The sequence below is a fragment of the Heloderma suspectum genome, chromosome 5 (assembly GCF_057233095.1).
Source record: "Heloderma suspectum isolate Gila_16-S chromosome 5, 16-S_ref, whole genome shotgun sequence".
Lineage (NCBI taxonomy): Eukaryota > Metazoa > Chordata > Lepidosauria > Squamata > Helodermatidae > Heloderma > Heloderma suspectum.
In genome coordinates this window covers 87170735-87194566 of record NC_139462.1, presented here as the reverse complement: position 1 = coordinate 87194566, position 23832 = coordinate 87170735, and the positions used below count along the sequence as shown (strand labels likewise).

Sequence of the window (23832 nt, the reverse complement as noted above, 5' to 3'; positions counted from 1 at the left end):
ATATCACTAGAGGAGTGGCAACCATGCTATGGCTATGAACATAAGAATTGGCCCAAATCCTATAGATTTCAGTGACAGGGTTCAAGCTTATCTATACATCTCTCCCATGGAAATTGAAGGGATAGACAAGTGCTTATCTTGGGCTGGATCTTTCTCAAGCCATGCATTACAAAGAGACGTTCCACTTCTCCCAGCTTTAATCCATCCTGTAGACATTGTTTCAGAGTTGGAACTGCAGATTAGGAGGGACCTAAACAGGAAGGCCTGGCGTGCTATGGTCCATGGGGTCACGAAGAGTCGGACACGACTGAACGACTGAACAACAACAAAAGCAAACTAGTCTAACTTCTTGCTTTAAGGCAGGATTATGCAGCCATTCTCCCTCCTGCTGCCCAAGATCAAACTTGCACAATGCCAAAAGCAGGATGCCAAAAGCAGAACATAGCAAGGTGCTTGCAGAGCAATAGCTCCAGTTGGCTCAAGCACACTATCCTGTCAGCACCAGACGATAATATTAATTTCTCACTGATTGATGCTATTCCTGACTCACCGCACATTACAAAGCCCACAGACATCAGTGGTTTGACTCTAAAAGTGTTCAGTACAACCTTATGCAATATCATTGTAAACATTAGAACTGAGTATGGATCCTCGAGAGATACCTCAACAGGGCTTAATCAGGCAGATTCAGGTCTCAGATTTAAATTCCTTGACCTGTTTGCAAAACAGGTTTAGGGATTCAGCTTCCACCTTTCTTGTTCCTTTATCTTGTCTCCTTCCAGGGGCAGAATCCAACAGGGCACTTACACCCTTGCCGATTCTCTTACGCCCCACCAGTTCCATTGCACAAGTGTCCCCAGCCACTTGTGCAGTGGCCATTTAGCACTTATGGGGCAACTGAAAAGAAGCAGAAATGCTCATTTCTAGAAGGAGGCGGGTCAGCAGAACCTGCATAAGGGAGCTCTGCTGACCTCCCTTCTTCCAGAAATGACAATTTCTGCTCGTTTCAGGGCTTCTCCTAAGAAGCGCTAAATCACCTTTGCGTGAGCAGTGGGTCCCGCTTGCGCAATGGAATTGGTGGGACCCACTGTTTGTGGAAGGGAATTGGGGGGATGGAAAGGAATTGACAGGGCATAATCGCCCCGTTGGATTCTGCCCCAGGAGTCCTTATTTATCTTTTCACCTATGCACCTTTTTCCAATGTATTTTATTCAAAGAGAAGCAGCAAAGTGCTTTGGTTTCAGTAGAACACAACTGCTGTGTTGCCTCTTCCACTCAGAAGAACAAAAAGCCTATGGACACTTAAAGATTTTACGAGAGTATCTAGGATGGTCCTTTTACTGAAATATTTTGCAGAGATGACACATCTGTCTGATATCTAAAATGACTATGACTAGAGGTAAACAGAAATTATGTGCCTAACTTCTAAATTGCCTTAAAATACTTTAGCATAAAATGGGTTGTCGACCAAACTGTCCATATATCCTGATGCTTTCTATAAAAAGACAATTTTAAAAAAAATCCAGTTATAAAGTGGGTAGGACTGTCTGCCATGGAAATGTCTTACCAATATGCAAATTTGCTTAACTGCCTTTTTCACAGATGGATAATGAATGGGTCAAAGTAAATTTGCTCTAATGGGTCCTTAGTGCCCCCCCCCATAAATATTTTAGGCAGGAGTATACAAGGATAATATGCATGATAGATGCATCTAATTTAAAAATGATTGAGTAAGCCAACTGCTTTAGAATAAATGAAAGACATAAATACAGTAAAAGCATGCACAGATCTCAGAGGCTGCAAAAATCTATGAGGCTTAACTTTCTTAATGCTAAATCATCACGATGCAGATTTCTTGCAATTTATCTGATATGTTGCTGTAGCATAGTAATTGGCAAAATAAGGCTGCAGGCTATGTGTACTTCATAGCAGTCTGTTCTGAGGAACATTTCCTAAACTTCCAATAGAAGCACTCTAGAGGTTCAGCCCTGCCACCATTGTTGCTCCAGATTCTACCTGCATTTGATGGGAACCCTACTCTTCCATGGGCTGAACAATTGGATTAAACAACCTGGATGTGCTCTATCCCCTTAAAATTTGCCTACACTACACTTGATGTGTAGAGCCTTCAGTTTGCTACGGCAGAGATGCATGTCACAACAGCCTACCATGGCTTAATTTACAAGCCATGGATTATTTGAAGGTTGTTTAACCCCCAAACAACTCCTGCCCCTTGGGTTCACATGACATGGCAATCCGGGTGACAATAGGCTCCCAGCAAAAAATGAAAGCCCCCATGGATAAATTAAACAAAGGTGGGCTGTCATGTCATGGAAACCAGGTCTTTCTCATAAATGAAACTGGACTTCCCTTAGCTTCAGTAGATATGCTGTATGCAGAATGCAGATAGCTTACCTGTCCTTGTATAAAAGTAGAAATGAGCAATCAAACTCTTGAACTTTGCATAATTATTGTAATGAGAGATTACACCATAAAGCAGGGGTACAGAATCTCTGGTCCACAGGCCCAATCCAGCCTTCTGGGGTCCCCAATCCAGCCCACGGAGCCTCCTAGGGTTCCTCAAGGGGTTGGGATTTGCCCTGCCCCTTGGAGAAATTCCTCCTGGAAGGACTCCCCCTCCCACCTCTAATCTCAGATTGGAGATAAGAGCAAGGCCTGAGCCAGGAGGAAGAGTGAAAATAGGTGGGGTGATGACATGTGTATGTGACCATGCCCACTGACATCAGTGGCATAGCCACACCCGCTTACATACCTGTCCCCCCACCTAAAATAGGTTCTGCACCCCTGCCATAAAGTATATGGGAAGTCCGGTAGCCCAAATGTTTAAGGCAAATGTAATACTAAATTTGGTCTCTCAGTAGAGATTCACCTTCAGGTTCCCCAAATGTATATTAAAAAAAGCATTCCCTGAGCTGGCAAGTGGTTAGACATGACAGTGATGCTGGCCTTGTTCCTTCACAAAGAATGGGCCACATAAAATGGTGTACAAACACACCTGATGAGACAGGGATAGCTCAAATGGGATTTTGAGCAGATCCAATGCACCCAAGAGGGTTTAAGGTTTTCTGGCTCCACTGTCTCTTCAGCTATATTCTGCTTTTCAGGACCAGCCCAACCATGAGAGAGAGCGTGCACTTTTGTCAAAGTCACCTGCAGACAACTGTGCAGCTCATGATTTCCCCTGCATTCCAGGGAACATAATCAAGAGCTTTCTGTTATCCGCTGGCCACCCAGGGCATAGACACAAGTGCAAAGAGGAAAATGTAAAGAACTGACTAGTCTTTCCATTTATTGAGAAGATAATGTCCCAATTTTAATCCTCCATTTTAGTCTTTTTGTGGTAAGTTAGGTATACACAATTGATCTTTCCAAAACTGGAAAGCACATCATAAGTCTCTTGGCTCATCTATTCTTTGGAACGGCAGTATATTAGTTAACTACAGCTTCCTCAATCCTTCCTTTGATATGTAGATCCAAATGCCCAAGGATCAACAGCAATTTCTAATTGCATGAATTAATGTTCACACCTGCGTATCTCACTTAAATCCACTTGATATGTTGCATGTGCTTGCTTGCTATGTTGTGGGCCTGTGCCTGTGTCATTTTGTGCTTTCAGATAGTGGTGGGTGCGCTCGCAAACGTGCTGCCATGTCTGTCAAATTAACAGCCGTGAAGAGAGTTCAGAGTTCTCCGAACCTATTGACTGCAGGTATAACTATATTAACCATGAAGTGCCACCCTTGAATGCCATTGTGTTGTGTTCTTCTACGGTTTTGTGTTAGAGCTAGATATCAAAGTCAATGAACAAGGTGGCTGCAGCCCCTCACAACTGAAACTGTGATGACTCGATCATTCTGTCACGACCGCTTAATGTTTTTGTTCCAACAATGTTGTGTTCATTTGGGAAGTTTCTGTACTCTGGGTTGTGTAACTTCAAACTTAACCAGAAGCAGCACATCCGGCTTGAACCAGAGCTTATGTGCGCTCATCTCCAGAACTTATTTTTAGTCCCAGAGTTAATGTGAAATATTAGCCTTTGAGTGGTGTGAGCTTTTCCCTGAGCAGCCACAGCCCGTGCTGTTCACATATCCAGACTTAATGAGAAGTGCTTCCAGGTGAAAGAGTGGTACTCATAGGCAGGCTACATCCCTGGCAACCTCTCATTTTAGAAAACAAATATTGGCCGTACAGGAAAGAATTCTACCAAAATGAAAAGGTGTACAAGGCGGTGCAGGATTTTGCTCAATAGCTCCACCACAATCCATTGTTTGGCCTTTGCCATTCATTCTTACCTTGCTAATCCCCTGCTTTGCCATTTGAACTAGCATGGAGATGGACCCAGTCTTTATGTGGCTTGCAAGTGTTCAGTCAGCCAGTGTGACCAAACACAAGACATCCTTCATCTGGAAGGACTCTTACTATTATAATGACCCTTCAGGGGTGGCACCACCTTCTCTGCAAGCCCTTCTCAGCCACATATCCACTTACACCATGTGGAGCTAATTTGGCCCTCTGGAAGTCCCAATCTGGTCCTCCGAGATTCCCCAGAAAGCCCCAACCCACTTTCCCCCAACCACCCATCGTTTGGTGGTTTCCCAGCTTTTGTACTGGCGAGAGCCGAGAGGCTGGGACATTTCACTTGGGCTCCTGCTGGCTGCCTGAGCTGTCCTTCAGCCTTACCTCCATCTGCTGCTCCTCCTCTTGGCAAGTATTTCAGGTGTGGCTGCCAGAGACTGTGTTTGGTGTAGGCCAAGAGGCTGTGAGATTTCACCTGGGCTCCTGCTGGCCCCCTGAACTGACCTTCAGCTTTTCTACTGTTTTTTCCATTCTAAGAGGTTCAGATGCCTCTCCTAAGGAGAGGCAGTAAGAGCTTTGAGTTAAATATGATGGTATTTTTTAGGGGGTTTTTATTTATTTTTTTGGCGCCACCTCTTCTGCCTTTGGCTCTACCCACCACCAGAATGTGGTCCCCGAAAGCTTTTCTGAAATGGAATTCAGCCCTTGGACTGAAAGAAGTACCCCACCGCTGCCTGGTACAGAGGTTTCCTTGCATCCTCAGTGCAGATGGCACTGCCCCAGCTCAGAAGGTGGTGCTTGATCACTGCATTGGGCCATTGGCTTGGCCGTAAATATACTTAAATCCAGCCACTGATGTGCTGGGCAGTTCACTCTGGTTCCTATGTTACCAATAACGTGGTCACCCTCACACACTGGAGGAGCAGGCAGGTACCCCAGAGCTCCAGGCTGATCACTGAGACTCATGGTTACTCCCCTCACCACCCCTTTGAGAGAGAGAAATCATGTGAGCAGGACCCACGATCAGGCATTAGTAAGAGGCCCCAGCTCAAATGTTCTGCATGTGAAGGGCACCGGGGAGGGGAGGAGCACTTAGCTGCACTACCGTGCATCATTACCATTGGTAATGTACAAACAAGGGCATAGCAATATTTAGTAGGACTAAGCTACTTTAAGGGCATGCATGCCAGGACAAATAGCATGCCCAGAAAGGATTGAGGAGCTGGCTGTATGATGAAATGGATTACTGTCTTTACTTTTTCTATTTTATCACTGTGTTTGCTAAGCTAGAAAGAAACCATTTTAAACTCCTTGGCAAAAAAGGACAAAAAGACCCACTGTTATATTCTTTCTGAAGTGTCCCATAACACCTAGCAGTATATCACAAGATATATTGAACGTTCAACCACATTTTTATAGGAAGGAGCTTTCACGCTTCGTCACCAAATTGGAAGCAATGTAGCATTTGTCATATTCGGAGTGCCCTTTAGAATGTTGGGTTGAAAAGTCTTCCTGTTGGCTGTTATAAAGCCACAAACTAGATTTCAGAAATTAACACCAGTTCGGCCATTAAATTTCACCCTTGGCTAAGTTTTGCAATGGCAACTGCCAAGCTGAGAAATGCAACTCTCAGTTTTAAAAGTTTACAATGGCAAAATGATAGGATCAATTTCTTTCTTAAAGGTTTAAGTCCATTTTGTTATTAACACTAAAAAAGGGGTGGGGTAGAATTTGCATTTGAAAGTAACCCAGGAGAGTGAGGAAAGAATGTTGACTACAACCATTACTCCCTGTTCCTTATGTTCATCAAGTACACCATAATTATGTGGGTAAACTAACATATCTTGACAAATATCCATCAAGAGAAATTGATGTCAATAAATTGCCAGCTGCCAACCATTAGTGTTAACTTTACAATTAAGATGACTCTTTAAGAAAGATCTGTACTTACATTTTCATATTGCAATAGCTTTTTAAAAACTACTAGAGAATGACGTGCATTGGAATGGAAGAATAGCATCCTTTACTTTTATCCTCTTTCTAATAAAGCAGTAATCAAACTAAAACAGAATGCAGCAGAATAACAGTAACTCTGAAATCTTGTCTTCAGAAAGTGTGATGTATTGGAGCCATAAGCATTGATTTACCTCTATTGCAATCTCCTGAGTTGTGCATAGGTAGCAGAAGGGAAATGTAATTCCACCTAATCAATCCATGTTTTGTAGCTGTCTTCTAAGCAGGCAGCAGGAAATTTGCAAAGGGTAAATATGTTTCTTCAAACTGAAAACATGCTGTTTTCAAATATAACAATTACCATTTTGCTGCTTTAAAGAGATTAATTCCTATAGCTAAAGTGGCCCTTTAAAATGGTCTACAAAACTATTTGTAAGGCAATATAAAGCCTCTTTGTATAATTAATCAAAGACAAATGTTGGAGCAGAGCTTTCAATCCAGTTCTGTGAGGAAAGGGACCAGGGGAGAGGTTCACATTGTCTGGGATGTCATCAATAAATGCTGTTGCTTACTTTTTCACTAGTCTCTCCCAAACACGTTTAGTTATTAATCACCCTGAAATTTGAGCAGATTTACTATTATCAGCACTCCTAAAAAGGTATAATTATGAAAACAAAGTAAGTGTGGGGTAAATTATCTTGGCCCATGTTTAACCCCTTATGGCAGCTTAAACACCAATAAAAATGCAATACAGGATGATAAAATACAATCGAAAAAATTCCTGCTGAGTTTTTTCTCTACAGTGGCAGCTTCATTTAAACAAAGAGGAATGTATGTATTGGTATAAAAAGAATTATATCCCTGGTTGATCCATAGGTACCCAGTAGTAGCTTACAAACCAATAAAAAATATCATAGAAAAAATACAAAGCAAGATGAAAGAATACAAAGCTAAACATTCAAAACAATCCCCAAAGCAAACACACGTACATCAGTCAATCGTAAAATAAGCTTGAATTCTAAAAATATGAGCCATAATCTTCTAGTGCAGATATGGGAAACACACGGTCCACATGCAGCCACTGCTGCTCCCCCACTGCCAACTCTCTGCCACCACAATTTGGCAGCAGAAATTTAAAAAACAGCATTTTGCTACCAAAATTCAGTGGCAAACCACTATGGAAGATTAGAAAGGACAAATTTGGCTTGTCAAGAGGTGGGAGAAGTATGGCCCATGTGTGGGTTGGGGGGGGGAATTGGCACCCAGACTGCCTGAAGTTGCCCACCCCTGTTCTAACATTTTCCTAATCAGGAACATTTTAACCAGTTTCCTGAACAAGCTGGCCAAAGAAGCTACCCTAGGAAGGAAACTGTGTAATAAATGAATAAAAATGTGGCGTTTCAGGTGCAAAGCAATGCAACAGAAAAACAACTCTAAATTAATGTCTGTCAACAAGTGGTTAATTTGCCAAGTCTGTTAATGAGGCATTGTTGTCATTTTTAATACATTTCAATACTCTTCATTTCAAAGTATGAGGTAGTCTACTAAGCAGGGCTCACATTTAATCACTATTGACAAAAACAAGGAGCTGTGTGAGTGAAATGTGCGGCATTGTGCCCTGGGTGCTCAATCCTTTCTACATCTCACATTACTTTCACACAGTATGATTCAGAGTCAGAAGGGCCAGGAGGCCAGCTACACATAAGAGCAGTCTGTGAGGAATGAGACATGGCTCCATTTGTTCCCAGTCCTACCATCCTGGATGCCTCTCTGCCCAAGCATCTGCCTATTCCCACCATGGCTTCTCCAGGAACTATCATGAGGGAGGAGAGAGTAATTTCTTACCAAGGTTTCTGCAGAGGAAGGTAGTAAAACATGGTAAATTACTAGAACCTAGACATCTGTACTGGCACAAATCCAACCAGGCCCCAACATAGCAAACCTTCCAATCTCTTAAGACTTTTCAGTTGCAAATGACAAAACAGCCATGGTTTCTCACACTCTGCTCCTTCTCCAGTCTTTGGCTTTGCCCATTTTCTCGTACAAACAGAACTCTCATGTTGCCCCAACAGCAGATGGGAAGGGAGAATGTTTGATGGGAATCTGGGGAGAAACAGGGTGGAAGACATTGATATTGCATTCTCTGTCATGGCAGAGGTTATGGGTTGTATCCAATGTTAGTCTCACTAAAATCCCATTCATTTCAGTGGGTCTACTCTAAGTAAGCCCCTTCATGGATCACTGCCTTGTTGTGGCGAAGGGGCTTGCATAACTCGGTGAAGCCATAAGCTATGCCATGCAGGGCCACCCAAGACGGACAGGTCATGGCAGAGAGTCCTGACAAAATGTGGTCCACTGGAGAAGGAAATGGCAACCCACTCCAGTATTCTTGCCAAGAAAACCCCATGGAATGTATCACAAGGCTAAAAGAGATGACGCCAGAAGATGAGCCCCTCAGGTCGGAAGGTGTCCAATATACTACTGGGGAAGAGCAGAGGGTATTTCCAAGTAGCGCCAGAAAGAGCGAAGTGGCTTGGCCAAAGCCGAAAGGACACTCAGCTGTGGATGTGTCTGATGGTGACAAGAAAATCCGATGCTGTAAAGAACAATATTGTTTAGGAACCTGGAATGTAAGATCAATGAATCAAGGTAAGCTGGAGGTGGTCAAACATGAGATGGCAAGATTGAACATCGACATCTTGGGAATCAGCGAACTCAAATGGACAGGCATGGGCGAATTTAATTCAGGTGACCATTATATCTACTACTGTGGGCAAGAATCCCTTAGAAGAAATGGAGGAGCACTCATAGTCAATAAAAGGGTGGGAAAAGCAGTACTGGGGTACAATCTCAAAAACGACAGAATGATCTCAGTACGAATCGAAGGCAAACCATTCAACATCACACTAATTCAAGTCTATGCCCCAACCACTGAGGCCGAAGAAGCTGAGGCTGATCGGTTCTATGAAGACCTACAACACCTTCTAGAACTAACACCAAAAAAAGATGTCCTTTTCATCATAGGGGATTGGAATGCTAAAGTAGGAAGTCAAGAAATCACTGGGATAACAGGCAAGCATGGCCTTGGTGTACAAAATGAAGCAGGACAAAGGCTAATAGAGTTTTGCCAAGAGAACATGCTAATCATAGCAAACACTCTTTTCCAACAGCACAAGAGGCGACTCTACACATGGACATCACCAGATGGTCAATATCGAAATCAGATTGATTATGTCCTTTGCAGCCAGAGATGGAGAAGCTGTATACAGTCAGTAAAAACAAGACCTGGAGCCGACTGTGGCTCAGATCATGAGCTTCTTGTTGCAAAATTTCGGCTTAAATTGAAGAACGTAGGGAAAACCACTAAACCATTCAGGTATGACCTAAATCATATCCCTTATGAATATGCAGTGGAGGTGAGGAATAGATTTAAGGGATTAGACCTGATAGACAGAGTGCCTGAGGAACTATGGACGGAGGTCCATAACATTGTTCAGGAGGCAGCAACGAAATCCATCCCAAAGAAAAAAAATGCAAGAAAGCCAAGTGGCTGTCTGATGAGGCTTTACAAGTAGCTGAGGAAAGAAGGGAAGTAAAAGCAAGGGAGAAAGGGGAAGATATATCCAACTGAATGCAGAGTTCCAGAGAATTGCAAGGAGAGACAAGAAGGCCTTCTTAAATGAACAATGCAAAGAAATCGAGGAAAACAATGGAATGGGAAAGACTAGAGATCTTTTTAAGAAAATCGGAGATCTCAAGGGAACGTTTTGTGCAAAGACGGACATGATAAAAGACAAAGAAGGCAGGGACCTAACAGAAGCAGATGAGATTAAGAAGAGGTGGAAAGAATACACAGAAGAACTATACAGGAAAGATCTGAATGTCCCTGATAGCCATGATAGTGCGCTCACTGAACTTGAGCCAGACATCCTAGAGAGTGAAGTCAAGTGGGCCTTAGGAAGCATTACTAACAACAAAGCTGGTGGAGGTGACAGTATCCCAGCTGAGCTATTTAAAATCCTAAAAGATGATGCTATTAAAGTGCTGCACTCAATATGCCAGCACATTTGGAACACTCAACAGTGGCCACAAGACTGGAAAAGGTCAGTTTACATTCCAATTCCAAAGAAGGGCAATGCCAAAGAGTGTTCAAACTACCGCACAATTGCGCTCATTTCACATGCCAGCAAGGTTATGCTCAAAATCCTACAAGCTAGGCTTCAGCAGTATGTGAACTGAGAACTACCGGAAGTACAAGCTGGGTTTCGAAGAGGCAGAGGCACTAGAGATCAAATCACCAACATTCGCTGCATCATGGAGAAAGCAAGAGAATTCCAGAAAAACATCTATTGACTACGCTAAAGCCTTTGATTGTGTGGATGACAACAAATTGTGGCAAATTCTTAAAGAGATGGGAGTACCAGACCACCTTACCTGTCTCCTGAGAAACCTGTACGAGGGTCAAGAAGCAACAGTAAGAAGCGGACGTGGAGCAACCGATTGGTTCAAAATTGGGAAAGGAGTACGACAAGGCTGCATATTGTCACCCTGTTTATTTAACTTATATGCAGAGTACATCATGGGAAACACCGGGTTGGATGAATCACAGGTCAGAATTAAGATTGCTGGGAGAATTATCAACAACCTCAGATACGCAGACGATACCACCCTAATGGCAGAAAGCGAAGAGGATCTAAAGAGCCTCTTGTTGAGGGTGAAAGAGGAGAGTGCAAAAGCTGGTTTGAAACTCAACATTAAAAAAACGAAGATCATGGCATCTGGCCCCATCACTTCCTGGCATATAGAAGGGGAAGAAATGGAAGCAGTGACAGATTTTACTTTCTTGGGCTCCAAGATCACCACAGACAGTGACTGTAGCCATGAAATTAAAAGACGCTTGTTCCTTGGGAGGAAAGCTATGGCAAACCTAGACAGCATAGTAAGAAGCAGAAACATCACCTTGCCAACAAAGGTCCATATAATCAAAGGTATGGTTTTCCCAGTAGTAACATATGGCTGTGAGAGCTGGACTATAAGGAAGGCTGAGCGCCGAAGAATTGATGCTTTCGAACTGTGGTGCTGGAGAAGACTCTTACAAGTCCCTTGGACTGCAAGGAGGTCAAATCAGTCAATCCTAAAGGAAATCAACCCTGAGTGCTCATTGGAACGACAAATACTGAAACTGAAGCTCAAATATTTTGGCCACCTAATGCGAAGAGAAAAGTCACTGGAAAAGACCCTGATGCTGGGAAAGATTGAAGGCAAAAGGAGAATGGGATGGCAGAGGATGAGATGGCTAGATAGCATCACCGATGCAATGAATATGAATTTAAGCACGCTCTGGGAGAGAGTGGAGGACAGGAAGGCCTGGCGTGCTATGGTCCATGGGGTCACGAAGAGTCAGACATGACTTAGCGACTGAACAACAACAACTCTTAGTAGGACTAACATTGGATACAACCCTATGGTTATTGCAAGAATCCTCAAAAAGACAGTGGTTATTCCAATTACCAGTGGCTATAACGACTAGAACATAGACTGCAGCTGAGCCTTGGTGTCAAACAGTCAATAAGAAGCTAACAGGGCTTCAGGAACAGGTAGAAAAGCAAGATAAGCAGCTGAAAATGCATTCCCACAGTGAAATGTGACATATCCTCAACTCCTGGACTGCACTTTACCATTTCTAGGTGATCACTACAAGATAGAGATTAGTCAGTAGTACATCAGTGTTAAGAGCTCACACAAAATTTTACAGATGGTTTGTTTCTATTTTCATCTATTTTTACCTGATTGCTGTCTTACTGTATAGTTAGTTAAATATACATAGTGGTCTAGTTTGGGTTTAGCACTATGGGGAGTAGCTTCTGTGAACCTTAGGTTCATGCAGTCCTCCCTGTCCCATTCCAGCACAACCATGAGGAAGATATTGGGAGCATCCACTTGCATTTTTAACTAAGGTCAGTCTGGTAGGAAGAAACTATGGTTTATTGAAACAAGCCAGGATCAAACTGTGGTTTATGATCCTGGCTTGTTAATAAACTATGGTTTAAACTAACCATAGTTTGTCCTTGTTGACCATAACAAACCATGGTTAGTTTAAAAAGGGAAGTGGATGCCTCCAGTCACCTCACAGCTATGCTGGTGGAGGAAAGGGGTATGTAAGCCCAAGGCTCATAGCACTACACTATGGTTTAGTGTTGTGTCCAAACCAGGCCAGTGTAAAATTAGAGTAAGAGTGCTCTTGTGTTGGACTGTCTCACTGATGTTTTGGGCCACAGACTGTTGAGCTATATTTATCAAAGTCAGAGGGAGCTTTGGCCAAGCAAAGAAAGCAGAATGAGCCATCCAGCCTGATCTTATGCATATTTACTTTGAAGTAAATTCTGTTGAGTTTAGTTGGGCATACTCTCAAATTAAAATTAAGGGCTTTAGGAGAGAGCTGCGTAGTAGTAGTGGTGTCGTAGTGCCATGAACTTCACAGTGTGTGCCAATGATTAATAGGTAAGTAAATTGCCTTGAAATTCACATATATATGCATGTAGAATGCTAGCAGAATTTCCCACACATTAACTTCAATATTTTCTTTTTCTAGGACTTGATTCCCAGTCACCAGATTCAGGTAAATATGATTTTTTTAAAGGGTAAACATAATAGTAATGCTTGTGAGTGGAATAAAAAAAGGCATGCTTGTACCTGCCAGCCTTTCCTTACATAAACCTTACTCATTTTTAGATCAGTCTAAACCTTGAACTAGAGATCATCTGTCTGTGTAGCCTAAAGGCTTTTATTAAATTTTGCTGAGCTTTGTCTAATGGATGACAAATGATTTTTTGCTCTTTTTCTTCATGGCTTACTTAAATCCAGACTACTTACCAAAAACAGACTCTATGCTACATTTCAAGAAGTGCTTGTTATCTTTTTCAGTTAGGAAGTAGCAGGAAAACAGAGGAAATTAGAATGGTTCCAGGAGTTAACAGGTTTATTAATAGCTAAAAGTACCAGTGAATCCTGGTAAGGATTCTGTGAACCTGGTAAATCCTGGTAAGGATTCTGTGAACCTGGATTCTGTGAACCAAGCAAGTGGTAAAAACTGATTCAAATTATACCTCATCCAGCGGTACAGTAATAACCTGTCTTTCTAGAGGAAGGTTACAGTCTATAGAATTATCCATGCTGTGTCCACTATCCTCTTAAAATCTCCTCTTAAACATCTGCAGGAATAGAGATTCCCCAATTTGCCTGGATAATCTTTTAGATAACATAAGATGAAATCCTATGCATGTTTAGACAGAAAGAAGTCCTACAACTCCCAGCATTTCCCAATCAGCGGGCTGGGGAATAATGGGAGTTGTACAATTTTTTTCCAGTCTAAACATGCATAGGATTGCATCCTTAATTGTTTTTACAGTTATGAATAATCCTTGCTGTTTAAATGAAGCTGTGCATATACATTTTAGATTTCTCATTCTTTCCCTCTAAGCCACTGTGTTTTCCAAATATCTTATAGCCAAGGCACATGTTTTTCAAAATTTTCCAGAATTGGGGACACACTTCATTCTTACGTGCAAAAAATACAGACAAGATTGCAGTATAAAAATAAAAGCTGTCAAATGCTTGTGTGAATCTTACATAAACTAAATCTACTTTGCTCCAACTTGAATCAGTTCCCCAAGGATGGAATGAGACATCACAAAGGCACATAAAGGCCACCAAAATCATCAGCAGCATGTCTTTTCCTCCTCTCTCCCCCACAACATTTAGGAATAGTCACCATGTGACATGAGTTTCCCTCACCTCACAGCACTTCATTGGCTGTTAGGTGCTTGTGAACACAAGGAATCCATAGAGATTTGAGTATAATTCAGGGGAAAAACAAGTCATGGGGCTGCCTTTTCTTTTCTTTTGTTTTTTCTTTTCTTTTTTTGCTGGAAGCTCTGTGACGTGCTCATAACAACTAGGTGGTTTATACAAATGGAGCCTCTGTGCAATTTCAGTCAGGCCATGAGACTGGTGTACGCCCCTGAAGTGATTGCATATGGGCAGGTGCTCGTAAAAATCAGCCCAAACATGAAAAATAAGCAACATGTATTGGTTGGTTGGTTGGTTTATTATAAATAGCTATATACTGCCCTTCATTATTAAATCACAGGGCGGTGTACAAAATTCATTAAAACAACCATTAAAATAAAATCCAAAGATAACAATGAACAAACAACAAATCTACTAGGCTAGGTAGTGAAATTGCAAAATGCGTGGATAAACAGATATGTTTTCAACAAGCGCAGAAATATTAGCAAGAATGGCACCTGCCACACTGCAGGGGGGAGAGAATTCCAAAAGCGGGTTGCCAGCCATCGGATGTTCCTGTGCAGGCAAACGGGACAACCAGGAGGCCCTGATCAGTAGATCTCAGTGAATGGGCAGGTTGATATGGCAGAAGCCACTCCCTCAGGGAGCCTGGTCCCAAGTTGTTTGAGGCCTTATATGTCAATAATATAACCTTGAATCTGGCCCTCTAACATGACATATGAACAAAGGCTGCAAGATTTGAGTGTGTCTGAGTATTTGGGTATCTCAGTATTTGAGAATACTGGGCTGGACCCAACCCTTGTGCGATCCAAAGTCCTTGTGCGCACAGCAGGGCTTCCCATCCTCTCTATTCCCTATAGCCTCCTGTGTAGTCCACATCTGCTCTGGAGGGTTCCTCAATGCTCTAGTGCAGATTTGGGGTGTGCAGGGCGGACTGCAGATTGGAAGGGAAAACCCATTCTTCCAGCAGTTCCCTTCCACTGGTGAAACTGCACCATTGGATGCAACTCATTATTCTGATTTGAGTAATTTTTAGTATTATGTATGGCATTTATATCTTGCCTTTCTTCTCAAGAGTCAAAGCCATGCATGGGATTTTTCTCATTTTAGTCATACATCTACTCTGGGAAGCAGGCTTGGCTGAGAAGTAATGACTTGTTCAATGCCAGCTAGCGAAGCATCATGATTCAGGAGTAATTGGAACCTGGATTTCCCATCGCCAAGGTCAACACTGTAGCCATTATACTACATTTATGGTGCAATCCTGTACATGTCTACTCAGGAGCAAGTCCCATTGAGTTCAAGGGAGCTTACCCACATGTAAATGGGTATAGGATTGCAGCCTTTGAGATTATTACGGAGATAAATAATTACAAGCTTACTGTTTCATAGAAAGTGGCTAGTCCCTCATGAAATCCTGGCCAGCAATGCTTCTATGGGTTTCCTGAGCCACTTACTATTATTTATTATTATCCCTAATGTTTTTCTAGGCAGTGTACAAAGATTAAAAAAAAAAAAAAGACAATGCAATACCTGCCTGCAGGTTTACAGTCTAATAGACATGATGGAAAAGGATTAGGGGGGGGGGAGGGGTAAGCAAATTCAAGCACTTCATAAAGTTTCAGAAATGTTTAATGACCAGGTGGAATGACCACTGAAGGAGACAGTTCTAGGAGAGGAGGATCCAAATAACAGTTTGGTCCCTACCAAGCCAATAAAGTGGGCCCGCTTGTTTCACTTAGTCTGCTATAGCCAATAGTGTCAATGAATCTGCCCTTTCTTGCTGACTCATATATATTTTATCCCTTCCATTTTTCACATTGGCGCCTGCATCTATATTAGCAGATTCAGATCACTGTAAAAGAAAAAACAACCACATACACACCCTCATTTCACTTGTTACATAATCACAACAACTCCTTATCAGAAATATATTTGCTTGGATTTCTTTTCATATAAAAGCTTGGAGATCTTTTAACAATGGGAGTAGAGAGACACTGAATGGAGACACTAGCAGCTCCTCTCTTGCAGCAAAAGGCTTTCGAAGTGTCCGGCCAAATCTACAAGAAAAGAAATCACCAACTCAGGTAAAATGGCAGATATGTACACTCACACTTTGAGTTTATGTGAAGTTCTAAAGTTCAATAGTGTGATTTCACAAAATAGGTAGGGACAATTTCCTTCAGATGGTTGCTTTCCGGATGCCTCCCTAATATTCCTTGTTTCAGTCTGTGGTATGATCTCTGTTTGGGCTATCCATACAAATGTTAAACTGGTTTAAATACATAGCTGCTGGTTCTCTCACACATTAATTTCTTTCAAGGAGTAAAGCACACAGCTATGAAATGTTCATCAGGTTTAAAATATGTGCCTGATGCAATTGCCCTGTTTTTAATGCTACACATTTAAAAGAATTATTTATTGAAAAAAATAGGTTACAATTTGTATAACATTTTGTTAGAGGTACTCTGCTTAACAGAACTACAACACAATTGCATCATGCTACCAAAAATTATGGAGTTTGACTTAATTTGAAAACATTAAACCATTCTTCAGCTTATTTGGTATACTTCTTTTCCCCTACTATTTCTGTTACTTTAAATCAGAAGCATTAAAGGGATATACATTCATTCCCATCAGAACAGTCTGTTGGTTGCAATTACCTGTCTTGTACATGGTCAAAATAGTTCTTTCTCTACAATTTGAACATTATAGTTCTGCTAATCTGTAATATTAATCCAAAGGGGGAAATGCTTCATATTAATAGGTCAGCACTGACCACTGGTTTCTGAGGGTGCAATCCTATACACACTTGGGAGGAAGTCCCATTGAACTCAGCGGTGCTTACGTCTGAATAGAGATGTGTAGAATTGCACTGTCTATAGATGCATGCTGGCTTTCCAAATATCAAAATAAAATATTGCCATCAAGAATGTTGATGTTCGTTGAGGCCTGATTCAAAATCCTGTATTACTTTGGTTGGATTCTTATCAGTACGTCTGTTTAAATGACATGTCTTAACTCAGTTTACTTTCCTGCTAATGTTTTGCTTTCTCTCTTTCTCTGTAATATTATTTCGTTGCGTGGATGCTTTTGGCAAATAAGGCACCCCCACTACCTCCTAGGAAAGAAAGTTTTTTTAGATCTGGCATAACTAATCACAAGAAGAGTGAAAGTGACTCCTGGTCCATAACAACCAAACAAACTAAGAAATTGTCTCCTGATGCTGACTACTGTACTAACAAGGAGTTTCTTCGGAGGACAGTGTATTCTAAAACATCTAACACTAGTGTGTCTTACACACACAAAATTACTAAGCCTCTGGCCTTGGTTTCTAGCACGAAAACAATAGCTGGCATTAGAACTACTGTTCGTCAAGGTCACAAACCACAGTCTCAAAAGCGTAGAGTTTCAGCCCTGAAATTAACTCGGGCACGAAATGCATCCAGTAGTGTTCCTTGTCGTGCACAGCAACAGCCTGTGCCTGTTGAAGCATCAGCAACTCCACGGAGGCCTGCCTCACCTGCCTGTAACCCTGTGCCTGAGATACACAAAGCATCTCTCTCCATTCAGATAGCTCCCATCCCTGGTAATAAAGCAGCACCTGAAAGCCAACAACATCCACTCAGGCTTTCTCCAGACACTTCCAAGATGCCTCCAAACAATATGCAACCAATGTCTACAGAATGCAGTGTGGTATATTACATTTTTCTCTTTTTCATTTTAGATCTTTCCTGTGTCACCTAACCTTTTTCTCTTTATTATACTCACCTGGCTCTGACTAGTGGCTCCAATTCCTGGGTAAAACTACCTGTCACCATATTGAAAATAGTGTTGCACTATTTATTTTTATTGGCTTTGAAATATGTTTCAGGCCCACCTTAGTGCATGGAGAAAGGGGAGAAAAGAGTGACATTTAGACACATATCAAGAGAGCATTGAATCCTAGATAATGCAAAATTATGTCCTGTGGGGAACGTACTCTGCTAGATATCAAGTGATGCACCTTCTGGATGACACTACTTGGAGGTACTGTGCCTTTTAAAGGAAATGTCCAGGATCCAAAGGGCCATGTATGGGCTTCCATCCATCCATGGGAACTTTCCAGTGACCCCCTTCCTACCACAGCTCTACGCACCCTAAATGTCACTCCAAAAGGGGAGCCCTTTCCACTGACACTCTAGCCGTCAGGGGACCTTTGGACTCCACTGTGGCTTTCCATTAATTACAAGGGGCCACTGCTGAACAGGGAAATCAATCAGTGCTTTCCCTCCCATACACGTATGCACACAGAAGTAGTTTGCACAGACACATGGGCCTGTTCAGATTCCAAACATTGCACTTCCATTTTGCAATGCACCGATGAAGAAGTCTGTGATCTGTCTCTGCACTACTACAGAGGAGATGCTCAAGTACCCCTTTTGTTACATCACAGGCACAAAATGTAGGTGTACACAGTGCACTTCATCACATCTGTCAGGATGGGCCCTAGCTGCCTCTTACAGTATACTCCAATAGCCAACTCAAGACACAGACAAAAGGATTCTTTTCAAGGCTTTAATCCTTTTACAACTTAATGACTCCTTCAGATGCTAATCACCAGCGACTAAGCAAGGAACAGCACTGGGGAAAGATAGCAGAGTAGCCTATGCTCCAGGTTAGGCAGTTGGTCCCCGTTTGAAGGAGAATCACAAGAAGACCCTGAACTTATGGGCTAGGGAGAGATCCTCTTTCCCTTGGGTCCTCGGGACGCGACCGTTGCTTGCACGCCAAATGAGCACTATGCCTCCTTTCCGCGCCCCCCATCTGTCGTCGCTCCCTGCATTGGTGTCAAGCGTCCAGCAAGCCCCCCTCCAGCACTCTCTCGCTGCCAGGGTCACTATCTATCCCAGGAATGATGGCAGGAGGAATCTCTGCCAGCTGCTGTGCCTGTGAGAGATGAGCGAGCTCCTCTCCCACGGATTGCTGTTCTTCCTCAGAATCAGAACTGCTCTGGGGTTCCATCAACTCAGCTTCTACCCTGCAAACATCAAAATCCAACTCAACATGCTGCACTAGTGCCTAGGTCTTTGTAGAATTTGTGAAGGTTAATTCATTTAGGGTTCAATCCTATGCAAGTTTAGACAGAAAAAGATTCCTACATCTCCCAGCATTCCCTATCCAGCCATGGGAAACATGCTGGGAGTTGTAGGACTTTTCTCTCTCTAAACATGCATAGGATTATACCTTTACAGACTTTGAATGGCTAGGAATTGGGTGTCAATGACATCTTCAGTAGATATGTTCACATTTTGCCTGAGGCTGCTCTGGTGACCATGCTGCTTAGAAGCAAACCACAGGACTGAACAAGCTCCTAGATAGGTGCCTTTGTACATCAGTGAGAAAATGCCAGACTGTGAGATATGCCTGACTAAAAGCAGGATTGTTTTACAAGTCCAGCCATTCTGTTGTCTTGTATAAGTATTATTATTATTATTATTATTATTGTTATTATTATAGCACCTTTTGTCATACAAAGTATTGTACAAAGTACAAACAGCAGTATGGTATTAGAGAAAGGGGGTAAAAAGGGGACACTTTTTTTTAAAGTCACAGTCTAAAAGCCCTTAAAAGAGACTTGTTTTACAAGTTGAAAGGATGAACGAGATTCCCAAGGGACAAGGGACTTGTTTTACAAGGGACTTGTTTTACAAGTCTAGTCTAAAAGCCCTTAAAAAGTCCCAGTCTAAAAGCACTTAAAAGGGACTTTTAGCTTCTTTACAAATGCGATTCTAGGAAACTCTCAGACTGCAATGAACCAGCTAATCCACACCTCTATGAATATCAATAGAGGAGATTAAGGGGAAGTTAGAGAAGTTGCCAGCAGTCTGGGCAAAAACTTCTCAGCCAGACTAGCTTCGCAGGGATGCCCCTCCCTTAGGGTGGCTCCCTCCTATGTGGCCAACCTGGTGGACCATCTGAGCCCTGCCTCTAACTTTTCCCGCTTCACTCTGCGACAAACCCTAGCATCGCTCAAATCACACACCTCACTCTCCTCCGAAACCTGGGTTCCCATGGTGGAGGAAAAGGGGCGGGGTGTCCAGGCTGGGCCATCTGTGTGTCAAGGTCTTGGGAGGAAAGTCTTGCCATATATGAGCTCACTAGGGAGGGTGCCTCCTCCTGTTCCGGCTGTTCCCATTCTGAATCTGAGCTGCCAGACATCTCCACATGCTCAGATTCATTCCTGACATCTTGCTTCCTGGCTGGCCTAGTGATTCCAAAGATGCCACTGCTAAATTGAGATTATATGGATAGCAGGGTAGTTAATGTTTATGGGCCAATAAATTTATCTCACACGGTTGTTATGAGGTCTAATAGTATAAGAATTATAATACATCATTATACAGAAGAAACTACAGGGAAGCTAAACAAGTCTTGACAGCTATATTACTATTAGTATTTCTGTTGTTTTTATTCAAGATGGAAGCTGGCCTTTTGGAGGAAGGTCATGTTATTATTGCCCCAAATCCACAGAATCAAAATACAGGGCAATATCCAAAGCTGGCCTTCTGCCAGCACTCATTGGGTTGTGCTAGCACAGGGGTGTGGAACCTCTTTCAGCCCATGGGCCATATTTAATTTTGGAGAAGCTCTTGGGGGCTGCATTCCAGTGGTGGGTGGGGCCAAAGGCAAAGGGGATACAAAGGGAAAAGGAGTAGGGTAAAAATGCAAAAAAAATAGCATATTGTAGTTTAGGAGAGGCATTTCAACCTTTTAGAATGGGGAAAAACTGCATAAAAGCCAGGAAATCACCAAATTAGCAGTGATTGGGGGGAAGGAGAGGGGCCAGGTGAAGGAAGTTGGTGTGGCCTTCTGGGGAACCCCAGAGGGCCAGATTGAGACCCCAGGAGGGACAGATTTAGCCCCCAAGACTGAGGTTCCCCACCCAGATTCTAGCAGAAGCGACTGCTTCCTAGACCAACCCTAGAAACTAGCTGGAACTCACATTTCCAGAACAGGGCAAGTCAGTAGAGCTCCCTTCTGTGAGCCCCACTGACTTGCTCCATTCTGAAAATCCTAAGTTTTGGCTAGTTTCCGACTGTTCTAAGTGCTAGCTCTGTTACTCTAGCAGTTATTCCGCTGGTGCAAGAGCAGCTTTGGATACTGCCCATAAAAGCCAGGATCCAAAGTTCGGTTTAATGAGTTCCGTGTGCCTGAGGAAGGATTAAACTGGCATTTCTAGAACAGTAGCCCTGCCACAACATGGCAAACCATCTTGGAAGCTGAATTCAGTTTCAAAAGTAGTCTGTAACATGGCATGGGGATCTATTGTTCAAAAAAGAAGAAAAGGCAAAAAAAGATCCTATAGGGCAATTTGGATCTCGGCCAAAGTGATTAGGATGATGGAGGCAACCAAGGCATATGTGCCAATCTGCAAAGGGACTTTTAAATGGGCAAGAGGTGATGAGTTTGGACAGCAAGCTGAGCCAGGCCTTTTTCATCATTCTGCCACTGCTCTGAGAGACTAGAATGAGTCGAAAATGCCACATTGTGCAGGACAGACAGTTGGCTGAAAAAGCAAGTGGGCATATTTTTACTTGTATCCCCCAGAGATTTGCATTCCAATAAAGCGCTACTTTTAGCAGCCTCAAGATGCTGCCAGGTTTTGTAAAAAAAAAAAAAAAAATTATTTTGGAAACTTCTGGGTAAAATATAAGCTAAGATCCAGTTTTACTGGAAGCAAAGAAGAAAGCACCTGTGTCTCATGTGCCCTCTTTTGCTTCCCTGCTTCTGTTGTCTGGTGTGGCATGGGTTTCAAGGCTCATCACCCCAGATGACCCAGTGAACTCATGGATCTCACTGCAGGCTCACTTCAAACAAGATGCATGAGCCACTCACACGTATTTCTCCACTTCTGGGTAATATTAACCAGTCTTTTGGGGGGTCTTTTCCCCCTTTTTGGTGGGGATTTTCAGCATTTTACCAAGGAGCTGAGAAAATGTGTGTAATGATGCACAGGAGAAATTGCTGGTGAATTGCATGCTATGGGAATGGCATTGCGCTAGAGTAGAGATGGGGAACATGTGGCCCTCTAGTTGTTGATAGACTCCTATCAGCCCTCAACATTGGCTTTGCTGGCTAGGCCTGATGGGAGTTGCAGTCTACCAACATCTGGAGGACCTCATGTTCTCCATGCCTGCCCTAGCAGAAACCAGCACTTGTGCAACATCAATAGTGGGGAAACCCATCATGCTATTGACATTGCACAAGCATTGGTTTCTACTGGTGCACCATTAATAGTGCTAGGGCATGGGCATCATTGATCCTTCCTCAAATCAGAAAAATCAAATGAGTTTCTCAAGATCGTTCATCTACTCAATGCTTTGGCCATAATAAAGTCTTGGGCTTCCCATAGATGATGTAGCATCTTCTAAACTATTTCATATTTTAACAAACTCGTTTGGATAAAAGTTATTGCAGTGGGAGTTGGTAGATATAAAGTGACGTTTGAGGGAAAATAGCAGATTTTGTATATGAGGAATGTAGCTTGGGAATCCCATTACTGAGAATCATTAGATTTATAATGAGCTGCTTGGTTTTCTAGTAGGAAAAGGGTCAGCCTGTGTCTCTGGTATGTAGTGCACTGATCTGCATTAAACTGGATTGTCTGTGGATTTCGTTCAGTAACAAGATTAGACACCCTTAGCCAGCTAGATCTGAAGAAAGTTCAAGGTGTTAATAGAGTGAAAACAAAGCATTAAATTAGTTGCCCCTATGAAGAATTAGTTTTCTTCATAGGAAAAAGGCAAATATAAGGCATGCCATATATTATAGTAAAAAGGAGAAACAAATGTTATTCCCAACTTCCAATTTTGAGAGAAATTTGACGACATATTGAATCCTAAAGACAAGTTTGTTTATGGTTCTAGGTGAGTGCTCAGACAAAGGTGAGAGAGCATGTGCTTATAAGAGACAAGGGGTTCTGTGGAATTGTTCATAAGAATGTGTAATTATCCCTGCACTAAGAAGTGTGCAAACAGCATGAAGGTTGCTGGTGAATATGCATATGATAGCTTGGTTGTCATTGTCCAAGTGCATCTATCTACAAGGATATTAGGTGTGTTTACATGTTGAGGGGAAACCATATCTCTGAGTGTGTGGTGATGCAGTGCACTTGCATGTATAGGTGTAGCCTCACCCCCTGGCATCTGCAGGAATGTTTGCAGCTTCTGTGAGTACATGTGGAGGACTCCATGCAAGACAGAACCCTGCACTATTGGAGTTCCAGCTTGCATAGAGGTCTTCGAGTGTACATCTCTACATGGAGGGGGGAGGGCATCCCTGCAGACATTTACGCTGTTCATGTCGATGCCAGGAGGAGGGGCTACTTGACTCAGACCTGCTCCAAGCTCATATGTTCACCTAAACCATAACAGAACACCTGAATATGGCTAAAGTGATGACATTATGTATGTACAAACATTACTTGAATTAATTTTATGTGGGTGACATAAAGGGAATGCCTCTCAGATCTGTGACGTGTTGCAGAACAGGTGTCATGCAGTGGATGAAGAGTCATTTTAACTTCCATTACAACAAATGAAGGACCTGACCCGAAATTACAAAGCCTTATGAGACATACCCTGTCACCAGTTGTTGAACTGTGGCTGTCCTATATGCCCAGAAGAAAATTTAAGGTAGAGCAGAAAACTGAAAGGGATTTTTCACTTCAAAAACAAAGCACCCTTTCATGCAGTTGTTGGTACTGCTCTT

At 42.5% G+C, this 23832-nt stretch overlaps 1 protein-coding gene across 1 annotated transcript in view; it reads left to right on the top strand.

The window, feature by feature from the left end:
* Positions 1-23832, top strand: part of SORBS2 (sorbin and SH3 domain containing 2) — a 399410-nt gene that overhangs the window by 278992 nt on the left and 96586 nt on the right. The window contains exons 6-9 of the mRNA XM_084856622.1: positions 3638-3730; positions 12863-12889; positions 16042-16166; positions 17185-17775. Coding sequence (XP_084712748.1) covers positions 3638-3730; positions 12863-12889; positions 16042-16166; positions 17185-17775 — 836 coding nt within the window. The remainder of the gene's footprint in view (positions 1-3637; positions 3731-12862; positions 12890-16041; positions 16167-17184; positions 17776-23832) is intronic.